Source organism: Lampris incognitus, chromosome 1 (genome assembly GCF_029633865.1).
Source record: "Lampris incognitus isolate fLamInc1 chromosome 1, fLamInc1.hap2, whole genome shotgun sequence".
NCBI lineage: Eukaryota > Metazoa > Chordata > Actinopteri > Lampriformes > Lampridae > Lampris > Lampris incognitus.
Window position 1 is genome coordinate 87,252,920 of NC_079211.1, and position 19,645 is coordinate 87,272,564.

Here is a 19,645-nt window from a genome sequence, read left to right on the forward strand (position 1 = left end):
ATGCAAGAGAAAGATTTCTGCAGTCAGTTGGATGAAATGGTGGAGAGGGTACCCAAATTCCAGGTGGCACGGTGGCCCAGTGGTTAGCGCTGTCACCTCACAGCAAGAAGGTCCTGGGTTCGAACCCCGGGCTTGCCCAACCTTGGAGGTCATTCCAGGTCGTCCTCTGTGTGGAGTTTGCATGTTCTCCCTGTGTCTGCGGTAAGTTTCCTCCAGGTGCTCCGGTTTCCTCCACCATCAAAAGGACATGCATGTTAGGGTTAATACTCCGGCCTGTGCCCCTGACCGAGGCATGGCAAGACCAACCGGAGTTGGTCCCCGGGAGCTGCATGGCAGCTGCCCACTGTTCCTAGCTACACAGCTAGGGTGGATTAAAGGCAGAGAAAGAATACCATGGTGCAGATGGGAGAAGAAATGGGGTAGGGGTAATTCTGAAGGAAGAGTATGTCAAGAGTGTGCTGGAGGTGAAGAGAGAGTCAGACAGAGTGATGAGTATGAAGCTGGAAATTGAAGGTGTGATGATGAATGTTATCAGCACATATGCCCCACAAGTTGGGTGTAAGACAGAAGAGAAAGAAGAATTCTGGAGTGAGCTGGATGAAGTGGTGGAGAGGGTACCCAAGGAGGAGAGAGTGGTGATTGGGGTGGACTTCAACCGGTATTTTGGTGAAGAAAACGGAGGTGATGAGGAGGTGATTGTTAGGTATAGTGTCTCAGAGAGGAATATGGAAGGACAGATTGGGTCCGGATGAAATGATTCAACTTTCTTTGATTTTCTCACCTGGATTACTGAGCATGCATAAAGGCAAAGCGTGGTGGATTTTGTGAAAAGGATGGAAATGGCTGTGGTGAAGACATATTTCAAGAAGAGGGAGGAACACAGGGTGATGTATAAGAGTGGAGGAAAGTGCACACAGGTGGACTACATCTTATGCAGGAGACGCCATCTGAAAGGGATTGGAGACTGCAAGGTGGTGACAGGGGAGAATGTAGCTGGACAGCATTGGATGGTGGTCTGTAGGATGACTTTGGAGATCAAGAAGAGGAAGAGAGTGAAGGCAGAGCCAAGGATCAAATGGTGGAAGATGAAAAAGGAAGACTGTTGTGTGGAGTTCAGGGAGGAGTTAAGTCAGGCACTGGGTGGTAGCAAAGAGTTGCCAGATGGCTTGGGAACTACTGCAGAAATAGTGAGGGAGACAGCTGGGGGCGCTATGGGTTCCCCAGTTTCACCTATAATGGCCAACCTGTATATGGAGGAAGTGGAAAAGAGGGCTCTGGTGTCCTATCCAGGGACACCACCTAGCCATTGGTTCAGATTTGTGGACAACACCTGGGTAAAAATTAAATCTCAGGATTTACCACATTTCACCGACCACATCAACTCTGTGGACACCACATCAAGTTCACCAGGGAGGATGTGAGAAATGACAGGTTAGTCTTTTTACACTGTGAAATTGAAATTGGTGATGGGGACATTTGATTGTTGATGTTTATTGGAAACCAACACATACAGATCAGTCATCATCATCGGTGGTAATTTGAACAAGTATGACTGTCCTGTCCCTTGGGTTGTCTACTTGTGGGTCTTCAGATGGCTGTAGAGGCCGATCCGTGAGCCACATACTCAGTGTGGACAGGGGAAAGTGGTAGTGATGGTGGTGCTGGTTGAGCCTTTCTCTCTCTCTCTCTCCTTGTGGTGCTGTTGCTTTTTCTCTGTGGCACAGTGGAGTTCCATTTCATGACGTGCAGCTCCTTCCTTCACAGATGTTTTCCAGGAGCGCCTATGCAGTGCGATGCGTTCCCAGTTGCTCGATGTGATGTTAGATTTCTTCAGACTGGTCTTGATATTTTCCTTGAAAAGTTTCTTTTGCCTGCCGGGAGCTCGCTGATCTTCCTACAACTGGTGGTACAGGATCTGTTTGAGGAGACGTGTGTCGGATATGCGGATGACATGGCCTGTCCATGGGAGTTGGTGCTGCATTATCGTGGTGGTGATGCTAGTCATGTTGGTGCCTTCCAGAATGCTAATGTTGGTGCATCTGTCCTTCCAGCTGATCCTCAGGATCTTTCGTAAGGATCGTTGGTGGTATTGTTCAAGGCTCTCAGGTGCCTGCTGTAGGTGATCCATGACTGCTCCATACAGCAGGGTGGGAAGAACAACAGCTCTGTAGACCAGGAGTTTTGTTTGGGCTTTTAGGTCTTGGTCTTCAAAGACTCTTTTCCTGAGTCTGGCGTAAGTCAGGCGATGGTTGATCTTAGAGTTGATGTCAGTTTTTGAGGGGAGAAGGCTGCTGAGGTAGGGGAAGTGATCAAAGTTTTTAATAATTTTGTTGTCCACTTTTATGGTGGGCTGGGTAGATGGCTGGTTGGGTAGAGGTTGATACAGGAACTGGGTCTTCTTATGTTTAATGCTAGAGCCAGGGCCTGTATGCCTTGGCAAAGGCATTCAGGGTATCCTGGAGATCTTCTGTGGAGTGTGCTGCGATGGCATTATCATCTGCATACTGAAGCTCCATGATCCTAGTGTTGCAGACTTTGCTCTCAGCCTTGACCCTATTAAGGTTGAGGAGCCTGCTGTCAATTCTGTATAGGATTGGGATCCCCCGTGGCAGCTTTTTGCCAATGAGGTGGCGAATGGCAGCAATAAAGATGGCAAACAGGGTAGTTGTGATGATGCATCCCTGTTTGACCCCTGTTTCCACAGTGAAGGGCTCTGACTCAGAGATGCTTTAGCTCAGCACTGTGACTGACATGCCATCATGTAGAAGCCTCAATATTCTGATGTATTTGTCATGGCAGCCATGTCTTGATAGTATGCTCCACAGAGTCTGGCGGGCTACTGAAACAAAGGCCTTTGTCAGGTCTATGAAAGCCATGTACAAAGACTGCCTTTGTTCACAGCATTTCTCCTGGAGTTGGTGGGCTGTAAAACTCATGTCTGCTGTACCTCTGGTGGGCGGAAGTCACAGAGAGGATGCGAGCGACTTTGCCTGTTGTTGACAGGAGTGAGATGCCCCTGTAGTTTCCACATTTCGCCTTGTCCCCTTTCTTGAATATGGCCACTATTCGAGCATCCCTGAGCTCTGAGGGAAGTTCTGCTTTATCCCAGACCTTGAGGAGGAGGGTGTGGATGTGGTACAGGAGCTCTGGTCCACCTTCTTTTAAGATCTCATCTGGGATTCCATCTGGACTGGTGGCCTTGTTGCTTGGCCTTGTTGCTTAGTGTTAAAATTGATCCCAGCCTTTCCTTTGATAAGCACGTTAAAGAAATCACCAAGACGGCTTTTTTTCCACTATGTAACATAGCTGCAACTCGGTCTTTTCTCTCCATGGCTGACGCAGAGACTCTAATACATGCATTTGTTTCATCCAGACTTGATTACTGTAATGGTCTGTTCTCAGGTCTGCCCCATCCTACCTGTCTGATCTCCTTAAACCTTACATGCCATCTCGAGCACTTCGTTCTCAAAATACAGGGCTTAAGTTAAAAAGAAGTCAGCTGGTGGCAGCAGGGCCTTTTCCTATCGGGCTCCATTGTTGTGGAATAACCTGCCTGCTGCCATCAGACAATCAGAGTCTGTTGAGTCTTTAAATCCAAACTTAAAACTCATCTTTTTGCCTTAGTTTACAATTAGTTGCCTTTAAGTTGAGTGCTTCACAACCTGTACTGGATGGCGGGTCTGTTTCTGTCTCAAGGAATTTACCAACCACTGTTCTGCTCACAAGACTGTAGAGTATAGATTAACTATAATAATAATAATAACTTGTATTTATATAGCACTTTTCTAAAACAATGTTACAAAGTGCTTTACAAAGAAATAAAACCAGACAAGGCAAAAATAAGAATAATACCAAATACGTAAGAGTAAATAAAAGTATGAATAAATAAAAACAAATATTAAACATTTGTAAAAGCTTTCACAAAAGGAAAAGTTTTAAGACGAGATTTAAAAGAAGCTATAGACTTCCATAGTGTTACTGACTATTGCAACCTGTTCTCTTCTCTCACGTATTTTCTCCCTCTCTCTCTGAATGATGTCTTCTCCTTTCTCTTCTTCTGTGTGTGAATGGTGTCATGTGAGTCTCCCTTGTGTTCACGTGCAGTCTGTCCTCCTCCCAGGTTTCCATGGTGATGGTGGTCGCCACCTGGATACTGCTTGGCATCCTCCTCATCATATTCTTCATATATGTTATAATTCCACTATAATTGTGTTATCCTCTTTCAATGTTGTATTGTGTGAATTGTGTAAACACAACGTCATTGCAGGTTGTGCGTCTTGGGAGAGAGCTCCTCCTCTGCTGCTCTCCCTGAGGTTTCTTCTTACCTTTTCTCCCTGTTAAAGGTTTTAGGGACTTGTTCCTTACCCGATGAGAGCGTCTAAGGACAGGACATTGTGTTGCTGTAAAGCCCCCTGAGGCACATGTGTACTTCGTGATGTTGGGCTACACAAATACAACTGACTTGACTCGAATTGCCAATGTTGAAAATGTATACTGTATTTGCCGAATTACAAGTCGCACCGGAGGATAAATGTACTCAGCAAAAAAACACAAATCGCTTCATTAGTCACATTTATATTTCACTTTTTAATTTCATTCCTCCACCACAGACAGAACTGAAAGTCCTTTTTGTTCATCAGAACATAATCTAAAAGCCTATGAAAATGTAGACTAGGCCTACCCAACAAACAAAAACACATTGAAGAAAAAAAGTTCACGCCTCATCTACATCACCAAATCTGTCGAATTCTTCATCCTCCATTGCCGTCAAACAATTCCGCCAACTCCGAGGGAAGTTGAAGCAGTGCGTCCTTCTCTGCCACTGGCAGGTCGTCAGAGTCACCATCACCATCAGTTCTAGTTAGTCCGGCATTTTAGAATCACAACAGGGTGGTGTCAGTTATCACCGTAGCCCACATTCTGTCCATTCACCCCACAACATCCTTAAAAGTTGCTTGACGCATCCTCCCGTTCGCCATGTAGCTGTGCTCCCCATCCATCATCCCCGCTTCCCACGTGATGCAAGACAGCCTTACAATGCCAGCTGATGGCAATGTGGAGTGGCTGACGTGACCTAGTCAAGCCTCCAGCGATGACAGCAGGTATGGGTGACATAGTCAAGCCTTCAGGGATGACAGCAACTATGGGTGACCTAGTCAAGCCTCCAGGGATGACAGCAGCTATGGGTGACCTAGTCAAGCCTCCAGGGATGACAGCAGGTATGGGTGACGTAGTCAAGCCTCCAGGGATGACAGCAGGTATGGATGACGTAGTAAAGCCTCCAAGGATGACAGCAGGTATGGGTGACCTAGTCAAGCCTCCAGGGATTACAACAGGTATGGGTGACCTAGTCAAGCCCCCAGGGATGACAGCAACTATGGGTGACCTAGTCAAGCCTCCAGGGATGACAGCAGGTATGGGTGACCTAGTCAAGCCTCCAGGGATGACAGCAGGTATGGGTGACCTAGTCAAGCCTCCAGGGATGACAGCAGGTATGGGTGATGTAGTCAAGCCTCCAGGGATGACAGGAGGTATGGGTGACCTAGTCAAGCCTCTAGGGCAGCGATGGCAGCAGGTGTGGGTGACGTAGTCAAGCTTCCAGGGATGACAGCAGGTATGGGTGACGTAGTCAAGCTTCCAGGGATGACAGCAGGTATTGATGACGTAGTCAAGCCTCCAGGGATGGCAGCAGGTATGGATGACCTAGTCAAGCCTCTAGGGCAGGGATGGCAGCAGGTATGGGTGACGTAGTCAAGCTTCCAGGGATGATAGCAGGTATGGATGACGTAGTCAAGCCTCCAGGGATGGCAGCAGGTATGGGTGACCTAGTCAAGCCTCTAGGGCAGGGATGGCAGAAGGTATGGAATTGCAGGCTTTGGTTTTATCTTTGATGTGTGCTGTGGTGTGCTCCCGCATGCTATCCATCACAAGTAGGGCTTTGTGTGTTTTAAAGAAACTGTCTGGATGTTTAGTGTAGAACTTTACTGGCCAAAATTTCATAATTTCTTCATCCATCTACCCTTTTGCATTTGTGGTCACACCATCGGGGGGTGGAAGTTGATCTTTTGGCATGGTCTTTCATTTAAAAATGACCATTGTTGGCAATTTTGCATCATTTCCATAGCATGCTAGTACCACTGTGAAGTGCAATTTCTCATGACCAGTTGTCACAATGCTCACACTCTTCTGACCCTTCTCCGCAACACTTCCGCTCATAGGAATATCGAAAGTGAGGGGTACGTTATCCATGCTAATTATATGATCTGGAAACACAATGTGTGCAGTGACTTCCTTTTTGATGAAGGCACGAAAACTGTCAGTGTTGGCTTGGAAGTCTGGCAGCAGTCGCTGACACATCGTGGTCCATGCTTTGATTGACAAGTGGTTGGATTGCACGAAGAGGTAGCACCAGGAATGTCCACACACAAAAGCTTCAATATTCATCTCCTTGGCAATTACGTGGGCTAGGAGACGTAACTGTTGACAGGACTCTGCCAGCAGCCTGCTGTTCAAGTACCCATTTGGTGGACTTTCCCTCCAGTTCAGGCCAGTGAGCTTTCAATATTAGCCCTCTTTTTTTTCATTTCATGAAGAGTTGCCTTTGCCCCGTGCCAGTCCCTGACAAGGTTTTCCGCTAACTCCAAACTTTCATTCTGCTGTCCAGTTACTGTTTTTGGCGGCATATTCAACTATCTGTAATTTAAATTCGGCAGTATAACTCTTCCTTTTTGGTATTTTGTTTGAGACCACTATTAGTGAAGCCTAGTTTTTCAGTTGAGTGTAAATGTAAACTTTTCCCCCCTGCGATACAGTATTTTCAATTGAGTCACAAGATTAAATACTGCCATCTAGTGGCCTTAGTTGATATGCAGCGTATTCGTCCAACAAAATGTATTTCTATAGATCGTTTTGGACTATAAGTCGCAGGTGCAGCCAGAGGAGTAAAATAACAGTGACTTGCTGTCCGGGAAACACAGTACATTTTAAAACTCAAGTGTGTTTTCATTGGTGTTGAAGTCACGTGTAACTCACAACATGTGACTGTGTTGCCGTCAACCAGACCGATGTTGGAGATGGGCGGTGACTAAATAAAAGAAGTGTCTGGAAATAAAACAGACTGAAGTCGTGTGGTCTCTCCCCTCATGTCCCTTCACCTCGCGTTTTAAAGCCAAACGCCTGTCCGTCCATCTGTCGGACTGACGGTACAGTAGAGACTGTCACCAACCTTCACAGTCGCTCATCATGGCCGTTTCGCATTTTCGGAGTGTAGTAACTTCGTGAGAAAAAAGAAGATATAGACCTGCCGCTCCCTGAGTGCTCCTAAAACTGCATATATTTGCATTAAAACGAGTTTTAGATCAATCGCAGAAAATCCAGTGATGATAATCTACCTAAAACCGCCATGAGCGGTCAGCATGACCGCACGTCATTTGCGCGTGATGGTGTGCGTCATGTCAGTATTTATGACGTGTGTTGGTCGCATCGTTTCCTTCGTGAAGTTCATTGCTGTGTCCTAGAAACACACTAGCGCCCTCCAGTGGAGAGAAATAGTCTAAACTTGATGTGTGATTATGTCCAACATGTCTGGTTACTGACGCACCGTGACTACCGCCGAGGCGCTGCAGTATTTACAGGCGTTGGACAGCCACCCTTTTAAATTGTTTAAAAACAGTGTTAAAGTTGTTAAAATGTTAATTTTGGTGTCAGTTATTTTTACAACAGACACAGTAACATATGTAATGCATTGATATCGCAGCTGGGTATTTATCTTGACACAATGTACAGTTTAAACGACCGTGGGCGGTCAAAACCCACGGTCGTTTTAGGTAGCAGTGAAATCCCGGTCGTTCGAGTGTTAACGGACCTTACTGCTGTTTTTTCTTCTTCATGTTTTAGCCCATGTACTACACTTGAAGTATACTTAACATTCCTCATGACTTTTTCCAGAGCATATATAGTGTTTTATATAGTGTTTGGATGGGGGAATAATTACCCAATTTCTCAGTTTTCTTTCATTTGGATTTACAGATGATGAACCGGTCTTGAAAATGTCTCCCCCTCCTGGTGCCATTCATGTTGCCATTAAGAATCCTGAAGGTAGGGGCGCCACAGTGGCTCACCTACCGCATAAGGTTGAGTCCTTACTGCAGCAAAGGGCCCGGGTTCTAATCTGGCCCGGGCCCTTTGCTGAATGCCATCCCCTGCCTGTGCTGTTTCTCTCGCGACTATCGCTATCAAATAAAGGTGGAAAATGTAAAAAAAAAATCATGGAGGTATACATTTAATTTGCAGAACAATATTTTTTTTTCAGGTACTTTTTTCTCAAGTCTGTGTTTTCAGCTGCATTAAGTCAATCAATCAATCAATCAATCAATCAATCAATCAATCAATCAATCAATCAATCAATCAATCAATCAATTAATCAATCAATCAATCAATCAAATTGCATTTTATACAGCACTTTTCTAGCTGAAACAGCCACTCAAAGCGCTTTACATTTCTGGTCAAATCTGAATTTCAGACACCTGTTATAAGCTGCATTAAGTGGCAAGAACGATCTAATTTTGATCAAAAATGAAGTTGATTAGAAGTTCCTTTTGGTGCATCACCCATCTTAAGTGATTTTACAGTTGTTTTTCATTTTGCAAGATGATTTTCATACCATACTGATATGGAAACGGAGGTTAGGAACATGCATTAGAACATGATGGGGAGATAAATAAAGTGCACGTGATTATTAAGTGGGCTGAAACTTGCAGAAACACTGGGGTGGTCCTTTAAGAGGATTTATCTCCAGTAATGGAGGTAAAGCCAGGGGTCACCTTGTGGTGGAGAGTTGGTTGTTGACAGGAAGGTGGTTGGTATGACGGCTGGTGGAGAATCCCTTCATAACAGGGTCTCATTTGTGGAGCTCCCCTCCACACCACCAGGGCTATCTGACTGGAACAACTCCTACAGGGGGGGGGAGACAGGCAGAGAGACAGACAGACAGAGAATTACATTTTATGTCGCTGTCTTATTGGTTTGGCAATCCACCAATGGGTCTACTCTCGGAAGGTCCAATCCAATTGACCCTGGGACAACCACAGAACTCTAGGGACCAGTAGGAACCAGATCCTGGACGCTGGTTCATGAAATACATAAATGCTCATCAACAGGCCAGATGGTTTAGCTAGGGGACTCTGGATCACGACACGTCAGTCTGGCGGTTTGCCATAGAAATCATTTTTGATTAATAGAAAATGAAGAGGAACTTTTTTAAAGCCCCTTGAACTTATTTGCAATTTGGTCTCTGTGTTTCTAGATTTATTACAATGTAAATAAACCAAGTCACCGAGTAACATGAGTGTGACACCAGACACAGGAGTGTGACATCAGAAACATGTGTGTCTACTACTACTACTACCAGTCTACTACTACTACCACCACCACTACCACCACTACCACTACTACTAATCCAAAGGAACTGAATCAAGTGCAACTGGACTTGGTATATATCCGTGAAGACATTTCGCCTCTAATCCAAGAGGCTTCATCAGTTCGTGCCTTTCTGACTAGACCAAGCTAGTCTGACTGGCTGGTGATGAGACTCCGATATTTATCCTCTTTGGAGTCGTTATCAGAGCTAAAGATGTCCATGGCTCTTTGTGTTCCTTAGTTTAGCAACGCCCGTCGTTATCAGCGTCGTAAGCAGCGACGGTCGTTGGGCGTGTTAATTGAAACTAACACGCCCAACGACCGTCGCTGCTTAACATCGGAACACAAAAGAGCCACGCATATCAATACCTCTGATAACGACGGGCGTGAAAATCTTATCATCTTCAACTCTGCCACCTCCAGCTCCACCTCCTGTCTTTTCATCAGTGCCACTGTCTCCAAACCATACAAAATAGCTGGTCTCACAACCCTCTTGTAAACCTTCCCTTTAACTCTTGCTGGTACCCTTCTGTCACAAATCACTCCTGACACTCTTCTCCACTCACTCCACCCTGCCTGCACTCTCTTCTTCACCGCTCTCCTGCACTCCCCGTTACTTTGGACAGTTGATCCCAAGTATTTAAACTCATACACCTTCATTGCTTCTACTCCTTGCATCCTGACCATTCCACTGTCCTCCCTCTCATTCACGCATAGGTATTCCGTCTTGCTCCCACCGACTTTCATTCCCCTTCTCTCCAGTGCATACCTCCACCTCTCCAGGCTCTCCTCAACCTGCTTCCTAATCTCGCTACAGATCGCAATGTCAGAAACAGGAGTGTGTAACATCAGAAAGGGAACAAACATGAGTGTGACATCAAAAACAGAAGTGCCACGTCAGAAACAGGTGGGACACAAATGTCACATCAGAAAAAGGAAAAAAATATTGAAAAAAGTAGTTGCTGCTAGACTAGACAAATTTATTGAGAAGCACAATCTGCTGACTGATAGCCAGTACGAGTTTCGACCAAACAGATCCACATCTCTGACGAATCAGTAGCTCCGATGGCGACGGGCGCGGCTGGGCATCGGAGCACAGGAGAGCCACGCATATCAATAGCTCCGATAACGACGGGCGCGGCCAAACATCGGCACACAAAAGAGCCACTCATATCTATGGCTCTGTTAGCGACGGGCGTTGGTAAACATCAGATCACAAAGAGCCACGCATATCAATAGCTCGGACAACGACCCATAGAGGATAAATGCTGAGTCTCATCAGCAGCCAGTCAGACTAGCTTGGTCTAGTCAGAAAGGCACGAACTGAGGAAGCCTCTTGGATGAGAGGCGAAACGTCTTCACGGATATATACCAAGTCCAGTTGCACTTGATTCAACTCCTTTGGATCTTCTCAGGGTGTAGATACTCATATAATGAACAACTTCTTAGAGGGACTCACTATTCCGGGGATGACTGCAGAGACACAGCATAATCTAGAGGCTGACATTACTAAACAAGAAGTTCTAGATGCAATAAAAACGCTTTCAGGAGGAAAATCGCCAGGGCCAGATGAGTTCCCTGTCGACTTCCACAAAACTTTTGCATCTAGTCGGATTACACCTCTAATGGATATGTTGAAGCATGCAATTGAGATCTACCAGCTACCTAAAACTTTAGAACAGGCTCTGATTACAGTTCTGCTAAAACCTGGTAAAGTTCCCAAAACTCTGTTCATCCTATAGGCCAATTGCCTGCCTATCATCAGATTATAAGATGTTTACAAAGGTTATAACCACTAGAATGGACAATGTGATACCTAGCCTTGTAAATAAAGATCAAACCGTCTTTATTCAAAATCGCTTTTCCTCTGATATTATTCGAAGGTTCCTCAACATAACTCATTGTGCTAAACAAATTAATACCCCTGTAGTTGCCCTTTGATTAGATGCCGAAAAGGCATTTGATCGTTTAGAATGGTCCTTTCTTTTTGCAGTTTTACAAAAAATGAATGTTGATCCAAATTTGATATGAATGATAGAGATACTCTATCCCAATCCATCAGCAATGATTCGAACAAATACTCATATCTAATTTCTTTCCCCCTTGTCACGTGGTACAGGCCAAGGTTGTCCCTTGTCCCCACTTCTCTTCTCATTGGCAATTAAACCTCTCGCAATTGCTATAAGAGTTTACCTTGTTTTAGAGCAGTGTTTCTCAACCCAGTCCTCAAGGAACCCCTATCCTGCATATTTTCTTTGCAACCCTGAATAGGTACCTGTTTGTAGTTATTCAACCACTCAGCAATGAATTTTGTCAGATGTTGCACACCTTGCATAATTAAGTGCTGCGAGACGATTGGTCGAGTAAGTACAAGCAGGGCTACCTATGCAGGGTTACAATGAAAATCTGCAGGATAGGGGTTCCTTGAGGACTGGGTTGAGAAACACTGTTTTAGAGGGTGTTATGGTTGAACAAGAAAAACATGTAATATCGGTATTTGCTGATGATATTATGATGTACTTGACCGATGTGGAGTCATCACTCCCTGCCCTTTGCACCCTATCAGATGAATATAGCTGCATCTCTGGATAAAAAATAAACACAATATAAAAGTGTGATAATGCCTCTCAATTCAGCTGCCCAAGAATTATCAAGGGAAACCATTACCTTTCACTGGGAATCTTATAAGCTTTGTTATCTTGGTCTACCAATACCCAATCAATTAGACCAAAACATGTTCCCTCAACTATGACCCCCTGCTTAAAAAAGTGGAAGTAGATCTGGAAAGATGGAAGTCTCTACCTTTATCCCTAATTGGACGAAAAAACTATAAAAATGAATATCTTACCCAAATTTATTTATTTGTTTCAAGTGCTTCCAACACCAATCCTAAAAGCGTTCTTTAAAGATTTAGATAGACGGATTTCCAGATTCCTGTGGAATGGTAAAGTTCCTTGAGTCAAGCTCAAAACCCACTGCTGCCCCACTGTACAAGGCGGGCTAAACCTACCTGACTTTCAGTTATACTATTTGGCTGCTCAATCTAGAGCTGTTTGGGCATGGATTAAAAACTTAGAACACCCTCCAGCATGGAAACAAATTGAACAGTCTCATACAGCAGCAGTGCTGTCAAGTATTCCATTTATTTACTCCTATCACAATCAGAAAATCATAACTCAAAATCCTATGATAAAAAATACACCTAAAATATGGCATGAAATGAGAGTAAAGTTTCAAAGTGTCCGCACAATATACAGATCTACCCCATTCCATTTTAATCCTGTTTTACCTGGGGCATTGAGAGATGGCGCTACTAGAGACTGGTATAACAGACATACATATATGCACATTTGGAGAGCTATATGAGCATAACAATATGAAGTCATCTTAACAATTGGGATCCTATTTTGGAATTCCTCTAGCACACTTTATAAAATATCTCCAAGTTAGAGGCTATATTAGAGTACAGCAGGGAGGGAAATTTGCCCCTTTAGAGGATCTACAGACAGCTATCACAATACAAGAAAAATATAATTCTAAGGGCTTTCTATCCTTTGCCTATAACAGATGCATTAATCTTACAGTAAGTAAAGTTCTTATTGCAAAGGTTAAATGGGAAATGGACGTTGACGATACTCTCGAGGACTCTGAATGGAAGCTGATTTGTGATAGCTCTCAATCATTTTCCTGTAACAGTCGACACAAACGCCTACAGTTTAACCTTATACACAGGGTTTACAGGACACCTCAACGTCGTCTCCATAAAATAAGTAGCAGGTACTCAGAACATTGTCCTAGGTGTAAGACTGAAGCAGGGACTCTTTTACATATGTTCTGGACATGTAGATGTCTGGAGCAATACTAGAGCTCCATCTTGGACATCATAAAAAAATTTGGGGGTGTAAAAAGAATTGTAGGTGTATTGAAGAAAAAAAATAAATGTATGTGACACCAAAAACAGGAGTGCTATATTAGAAACACAAGTATGACATCACAGAGAGGAGTGTGACATCACAAACAGGAGTGTGACATCAGCTATATGAGAGGGGCATTAAACACACGAGTTTGACATCAGAAAAAGAAGTGTGACATCCGAAAGATGAGTGGTACAATGGAAATATGAATATGATATCATTAACATGAGTGTGACATCAGAAACACATATGAGATGCCAAACAGGAATGTGAAACATCAAAAACACGAGTGACATCACAAACACTAGTGTGACATCAGTCAAAGAGAGTGACATAACAAACAGGAGAGTGACATCACAAACAGGAGAGTGACATCACAAACAGGAGTGTGACATCACAAACAGGAGTGTGACATCACAGATAGGAGTGTGACATCACAAACAGGAGTGTGACATCACAAACAGGAGAGTGACATCAGAGTTAGTGTTATTGTGCTGTTTGAAGATCTGTGTCTTAAGTTTCTATTCCCTTGTGTCTCATCGGATCAGTGAGAGTAATGCATGCTGGGATTAAAACAGGTCTCCCCATATTTCCTGTCTCTTTTGAGGGTCTCACTTTTAAATGAAGAACCAGTGAGACCCCCTCCCCCCCTGAGTCTGACTAACACACAGCAGCACACAAACATGTACCTGATGGCATGGGCGAGGTCCACACACTTCCAGCCTTCTACTGGAACTCCATTCAGCTGCAGGACACAATCCAACTGCAGGAGACCGGCCTGCAGGGCCGGACCGTCTATAAATACATACACACACACACACACACACACACACACACACACACACACACACACACACACACACACACACACACACACACACACACACACACACACACACACACACACACACACACACACACACACACACACACACAGTCAAATTACCTCCGTATAAAAAATGTCATAGCACAATTGTTGGTCTGTCTTCTAACGTAATGTGTCTTGACTCATCTGAATGCTGTTTATTGGCCTGTCAGCTTGTAAAAGTAAAGATAATAATTTCAGCAGCTGTTCTTCACAATAGTGTACATTCATCCACGAGCTAATGCATCCACCACTGCACAACTGATTGCCGATGTAACACACAGGCTCGATTCAATCTGCCCGGAAACCCCCAGTTTATCCTTTTAGACTTCAACCACTATTTTAAACAAGACTCTGAGGACATACAAACAGTTAGTGACTTGTGCCACCACACAAAACAACACTACGATACACCTGTGTTATGGTCCAGTGTGGGGTGCTCGCAAGTCCTTGCCCATGACATCCTTTGGTTTGTCATACCATAACAGTGTGTATCTTTTGCCCATGTACAAACCCTCCTTCAAGAGGCTTGAGTGTGGGGAGAAACAAGGAGAAACTTGGTCAGAGGATAGTGTCTCCTCTCTTCAGACAGCTTGAGTGTGGGGGGAAACAAGTAGAGACTTGGTCAGAGGATAGTGTCTCCTCTCTTCAGACAGCTTGAGTGTGGGGGGAAACAAGTAGAGACTTGGTCAGAGGACAGTGTCTCCTCTCTTCAGACAGCTTGAGTGTGGGGGGAAACAAGTAGAGACTTGGTCAGAGGATAGTGTCTCCTCTCTTCAGACAGCTTGAGTGTGGGGGGAAACAAGTAGAGACTTGGTCAGAGGACAGTGTCTCCTCTCTTCAGGCAGCTTGAGCGTGGGGGGAAAAAAGTAGAGACTTGGTCAGAGGACAGTGTCTCCTGTCTTCAGGCAGCTTGAGTGTGGGGAGAAACAAGTAGAGACTTGGTCAGAGGACAGTGTCTCCTCTCTTCAGGCAGCTTGAGTGTGGGGGGAAACAAGTAGAGACTTGGTCAGAGGACAGTGTCTCCTCTCTTCAGGCAGCTTGAGTGTGGGGAGAAACGAGTAGAGACTTGGTCAGAGGACAGTGTCTCCTCTCTTCGGGCAGCTTGAGTGTGGGGGGAAACCAGTAGAGACTTGGTCAGAGGACAGTGTCTCCTCTCTTCAGGCAGCTTGAGTGTGGGGAGAAACGAGTACAGACTCGGTCAGAGGACAGTGTCTCCTCTCTCCAGGCAGCTTGAGTGTGGGGAGAAACGAGTAGAGACTCGGTCAGAGGACAGTGTCTCCTCTCTTCAGGCAGCTTGAGTGTGGGCAGAAACGAGTAAAGACTTGGTCAAAGGACAGTGTCTCCTCTCTTCAGACAGCTTGACCGTGTGGAGAAACGAGTAAAGACTTGGTCAGAGGACAGTGTCTCCTCTCTTCAGGCAGGTTGAGCGTGGGGAGAAACGAGTAAAGACTTGGTCAAAGGACAGTGTCTCCTCTCTTCAGGCAGCTTGAGCGTGGGGAGAAACGAGTAAAGACGTGGTCAGAGGACAATGTGTCCTCTCTTCAAGCTGCTTCAATGTGGGGAGAAATGAGTAGAGACTCGGTCAGAGGACAGTGTCTCCTCTCTTCAGGCAGCTTCAATGTGGGGAGAAATGAGTAGAGACTCGGTCAGAGGACAGTGTCTCCTCTCTTCAGGCAGCTTGAGTGTGGGGGGACACGAGTAGAGACTTGGTCAGAGGACAGTGTCTCCTCTCTCCAGGCAGCTTGAGTGTGGGGAGAAACGAGGAGACTCGGTCAGAGGACAGTGTCTCCTCTCTCCAGGCAGCTTGAGTGTGGGGGGAAACAAGTAGAGACTTGGTCAGAGGACAGTGTCTCCTCTCTTCAGGCAGCTTGAGTGTGGGGAGAAACGAGTAGAGACTTGGTCAGAGGACAGTGTCTCCTCTCTTCAGGCAGCTTGAGTGTGGGGAGAAACGAGTACAGACTCAGTCAGAGGACAGTGTCTCCTCTCTCCAGGCAGCTTGAGTGTGGGGAGAAACGAGTAGAGACTCGGTCAGAGGACAGTGTCTCCTCTCTTCAGGCAGCTTGAGTGTGGGCAGAAACGAGTAAAGACTCGGTCAAAGGACAGTGTCTCCTCTCTCCGGGCAGCTTGCGTGTGGGGAGAAACGAGTAGAGACTCGGTCAGAGGACAGTGTCTCCTCTCATCGGGCAACTTGCGTGTGGGGGGAAACAAGTAGAGACTTGGTCAGAGGACAGTGTCTCCTCTCTTCAGGCAGCTTGAGCGTGGGGGGAAACAAGTAGAGACTTGGTCAGAGGACAGTGTCTCCTCTCTTCAGGCAGCTTGAGTGTGGGGAGAAACAAGTAGAGACTTGGTCAGAGGACAGTGTCTCCTCTCTTCAGGCAGCTTGAGTGTGGGGGGAAACAAGTAGAGACTTGGTCAGAGGACAGTGTCTCCTCTCTTCAGGCAGCTTGACTGTGGGGAGAAACGAGTAGAGACTTGGTCAGAGGACAGTGTCTCCTCTCTTCAGGCAGCTTGAGTGTGGGGGGAAACGAGTAAAGACTTGGTCAGAGGACAGTGTCTCCTCTCTTCAGGCAGCTTGAGTGTGGGGAGAAACGAGTAGAGACTCGGTCAGAGGACAGTGTCTCCTCTCTTCAGGCAGCTTGAGTGTGGGGAGAAACGAGAAAAGACTTGGTCAGAGGACAGTGTCTCCTCTCTTCAGACACCTTGAGTGTGGGCAGAAACGAGTAAAGACTTGGTCAGAGGACAGTGTCTCCTCTCTTCAGGCAGCTTGAGTGTGGGGAGAAACGAGTAGAGACTCGGTCAGAGGACAGTGTCTCTTCTCTTCAGGCAGCTTGAGTGTGGGGAGAAACGAGTAAAGACTTGGTCACAGGACAGTGTCTCCTCTCTTCAGGCAGCTTGAGTGTGGGGAGAAACGAGAAAAGACTTGGTCAGAGGACAGTGTCTCCTCTCTTCAGGCAGCTTGAGTGTGGGGAGAAACGAGTAGGGATTGGTCAGAGGACAGTGTCTCCTCTCTTCAGACAGCTTGAGTGTGGGCAGAAACGAGTAAAGACTTGGTCAGAGGACAGTGTCTCCTCTCTCCAGGCAGCTTGAGTGTGGGGAGAAACGAGTAGAGACTTAGTCAGAGGACAGTGTCTCCTCTCTTCAGGCAGCTTGAGTGTGGGGAGAAACGAGTAGAGACTTGGTCAGAGGACAGTGTCTCCCCCCTCAGGCAGCTTGAATGGGGGGAGAAATGAGTAAAGACTTGGTCAGAGGACAGTGTCTCCTCTCTTCAGGCAGCTTGAGTGTGGGAAGAAACGAGTAAAGACTTGGTCAGAGGACAGTGTTTCCTCTCTTCAGGCAGCTTGAGCGTGGGGAGAAATGAGTAAAGACTCGGTCAGAGGACAGTGTCTCCTCTCTTCAGACAGCTTGAGCGTGGGGAGAAACGAGTAAAGACTTGGTCAGAGGACAGTGTCTCCTCTCTTCAGGCAGGTTGAGCGTGGGGAGAAACGAGTAAAGACTTGGTCAAAGGACAGTGTCTCCTCTCTTCAGGCTGCTTGAGCTTGGGGAGAAACGAGTAAAGACGTGGTCAGAGGACAATGTGTCCTCTCTTCAAGCTGCTTCAATGTGGGGAGAAATGAGTAGAGACTCGGTCAGAGGACAGTGTCTCCTCTCTTCAGGCAGCTTCAATGTGGGGAGAAATGAGTAGAGACTCGGTCAGAGGACAGTGTCTCCTCTCTTCAGGCAGCTTGAGTGTGGGGGGACACGAGTAGAGACTTGGTCAGAGGACAGTGTCTCCTCTCTCCAGGCAGCTTGAGTGTGGGGAGAAACGAGGAGACTCGGTCAGAGGACAGTGTCTCCTCTCTCCAGGCAGCTTGAGTGTGGGGAGAAACGAGTAAAGACTTGGTCAGAGGACAGTGTCTCCTCTCTTCAGGCAGCTTGAGTGTGGGGGGACACGAGTAGAGACTTGGTCAGAGGACAGTGTCTCCTCTCTCCAGGCAGCTTGAGTGTGGGGAGAAACGAGTAGAGACTCGGTCAGAGGACAGTGTCTCCTCTCTCCAGGCAGCTTGAGTGTGGGGAGAAACGAGTAGAGACTTGGTCAGAGGACAGTGTCTCCTCTCTTCAGGCAGCTTGAGTGTGGGGAGAAACGAGAAAAGACTTGGTCAGAGGACAGTGTCTCCTCTCTCCAGGCAGCTTGAGTGTGGGGAGAAACGAGTACAGGCTCAGTCAGAGGACAGTGTCTCCTCTCTTCAGGCAGCTTGAGTGTGGGCAGAAACGAGTAAAGACTTGGTCAAAGGACAGTGTCTCCTCTCTCCGGGCAGCTTGAGTGTGGGGAGAAACGAGTAGAGACTTGGTCAGAGGACAGTGTCTCCTCTCTTCAGGCAGCTTGAGTGTGGGGAGAAACGAGAAAAGACTTGGTCAGAGGACAGTGTCTCCTCTCTCAAGGCAGCTTGAGTGTGGGCAGAAACGAGTACAGACTCAGTCAGAGGACAGTGTCTCCTCTCTCCAGGCAGCTTGAGTGTGGGGAGAAACGAGTAGAGACTCGGTCAGAGGACAGTGTCTCCTCTCTTCAGGCAGCTTGTGTGTGGGCAGAAACGAGTAAAGACTTGGTCAAAGGACAGTGTCTCCTCTCTCCGGGCAGCTTGAGTGTGGGGAGAAACGAGTAGAGACTTGGTCAGAGGACAGTGTCTCCCCTCTTCAGGCAGCTTGAGTGCGGGGAGAAACGAGTAGAGACTTGGTCAGAGGACAGCGTCTCCTCTCTTCAGGCAGCTTGAGTGTGGGGAGAAACGAGTAGAGTCTTGGTCAGAGGACAGTGTCTCCTCTCTTCAGGCAGCTTGAGTGTGGGGGGAAACGAGTAGAGACTTGGTTATAGGACAGTGTCTCCTCTCTTCAGGCAGCTTGAGTGTGGGGGGAAACAAGTTGAGACTTGGTCAGAGGACAATGTCTCCTCTCTTCAGGCACGTTTTGATTGCACTGACTGACACTTGTGATGATGTTGATGAGCTTTCTGACATCATGTCATCTTACATCACATTCTGTGTTGACTCAGTTACCCCAACTAAAAAGGTTGTTTTTAGTTGGGATAACAAACCTTGGCTAGCTAAGGCACTCAGATCCGTTAGCAATAAAAAGAAAAGTATCTTTTACACCGGCAATCCTCTCGAGAAAAAGGCTGTGCCTAGAGAAGTGAGGAATTAAATAGCTAAGGCCAAAGTGAAGCATAGGGGAAAAAATAGAAATGCAATAAAGCAGTGGTGACCTTAGAGCAGTCTGGCAAGGGATCAAATCAATGGCTTCCATTAACCAATATGCACGGGATACGAGTGAAGGATGCTCATCTGTCAAACACTTTTAATTAGTTTTGCTCTCGCTTTGAAAGGTCTAATTTTACTCATAGTGTTTCCAGGTTGAGGGAGTCCCTTGTACGCCAGAACAGTATTGTGTTATCTCAGCAACGTGTCATAGCCTTATT

At 46.2% G+C, this 19,645-nt stretch overlaps 1 protein-coding gene across 3 annotated transcripts in view; it reads right to left on the reverse strand.

The window, feature by feature from the left end:
• Nucleotides 1-19,645, reverse strand: part of LOC130115435 (regulator of G-protein signaling 3-like) — a 458,149-nt gene that overhangs the window by 253,092 nt on the left and 185,412 nt on the right. For all 3 annotated transcript variants that reach the window (XM_056283094.1, XM_056283101.1, XM_056283108.1), the window contains exons 3-4: nucleotides 14,021-14,126; nucleotides 8,823-8,952 (exon numbers count right to left, since the gene is read on the reverse strand). In XM_056283094.1, coding sequence (XP_056139069.1) covers nucleotides 8,823-8,952; nucleotides 14,021-14,126 — 236 coding nt within the window. The remainder of the gene's footprint in view (nucleotides 1-8,822; nucleotides 8,953-14,020; nucleotides 14,127-19,645) is intronic.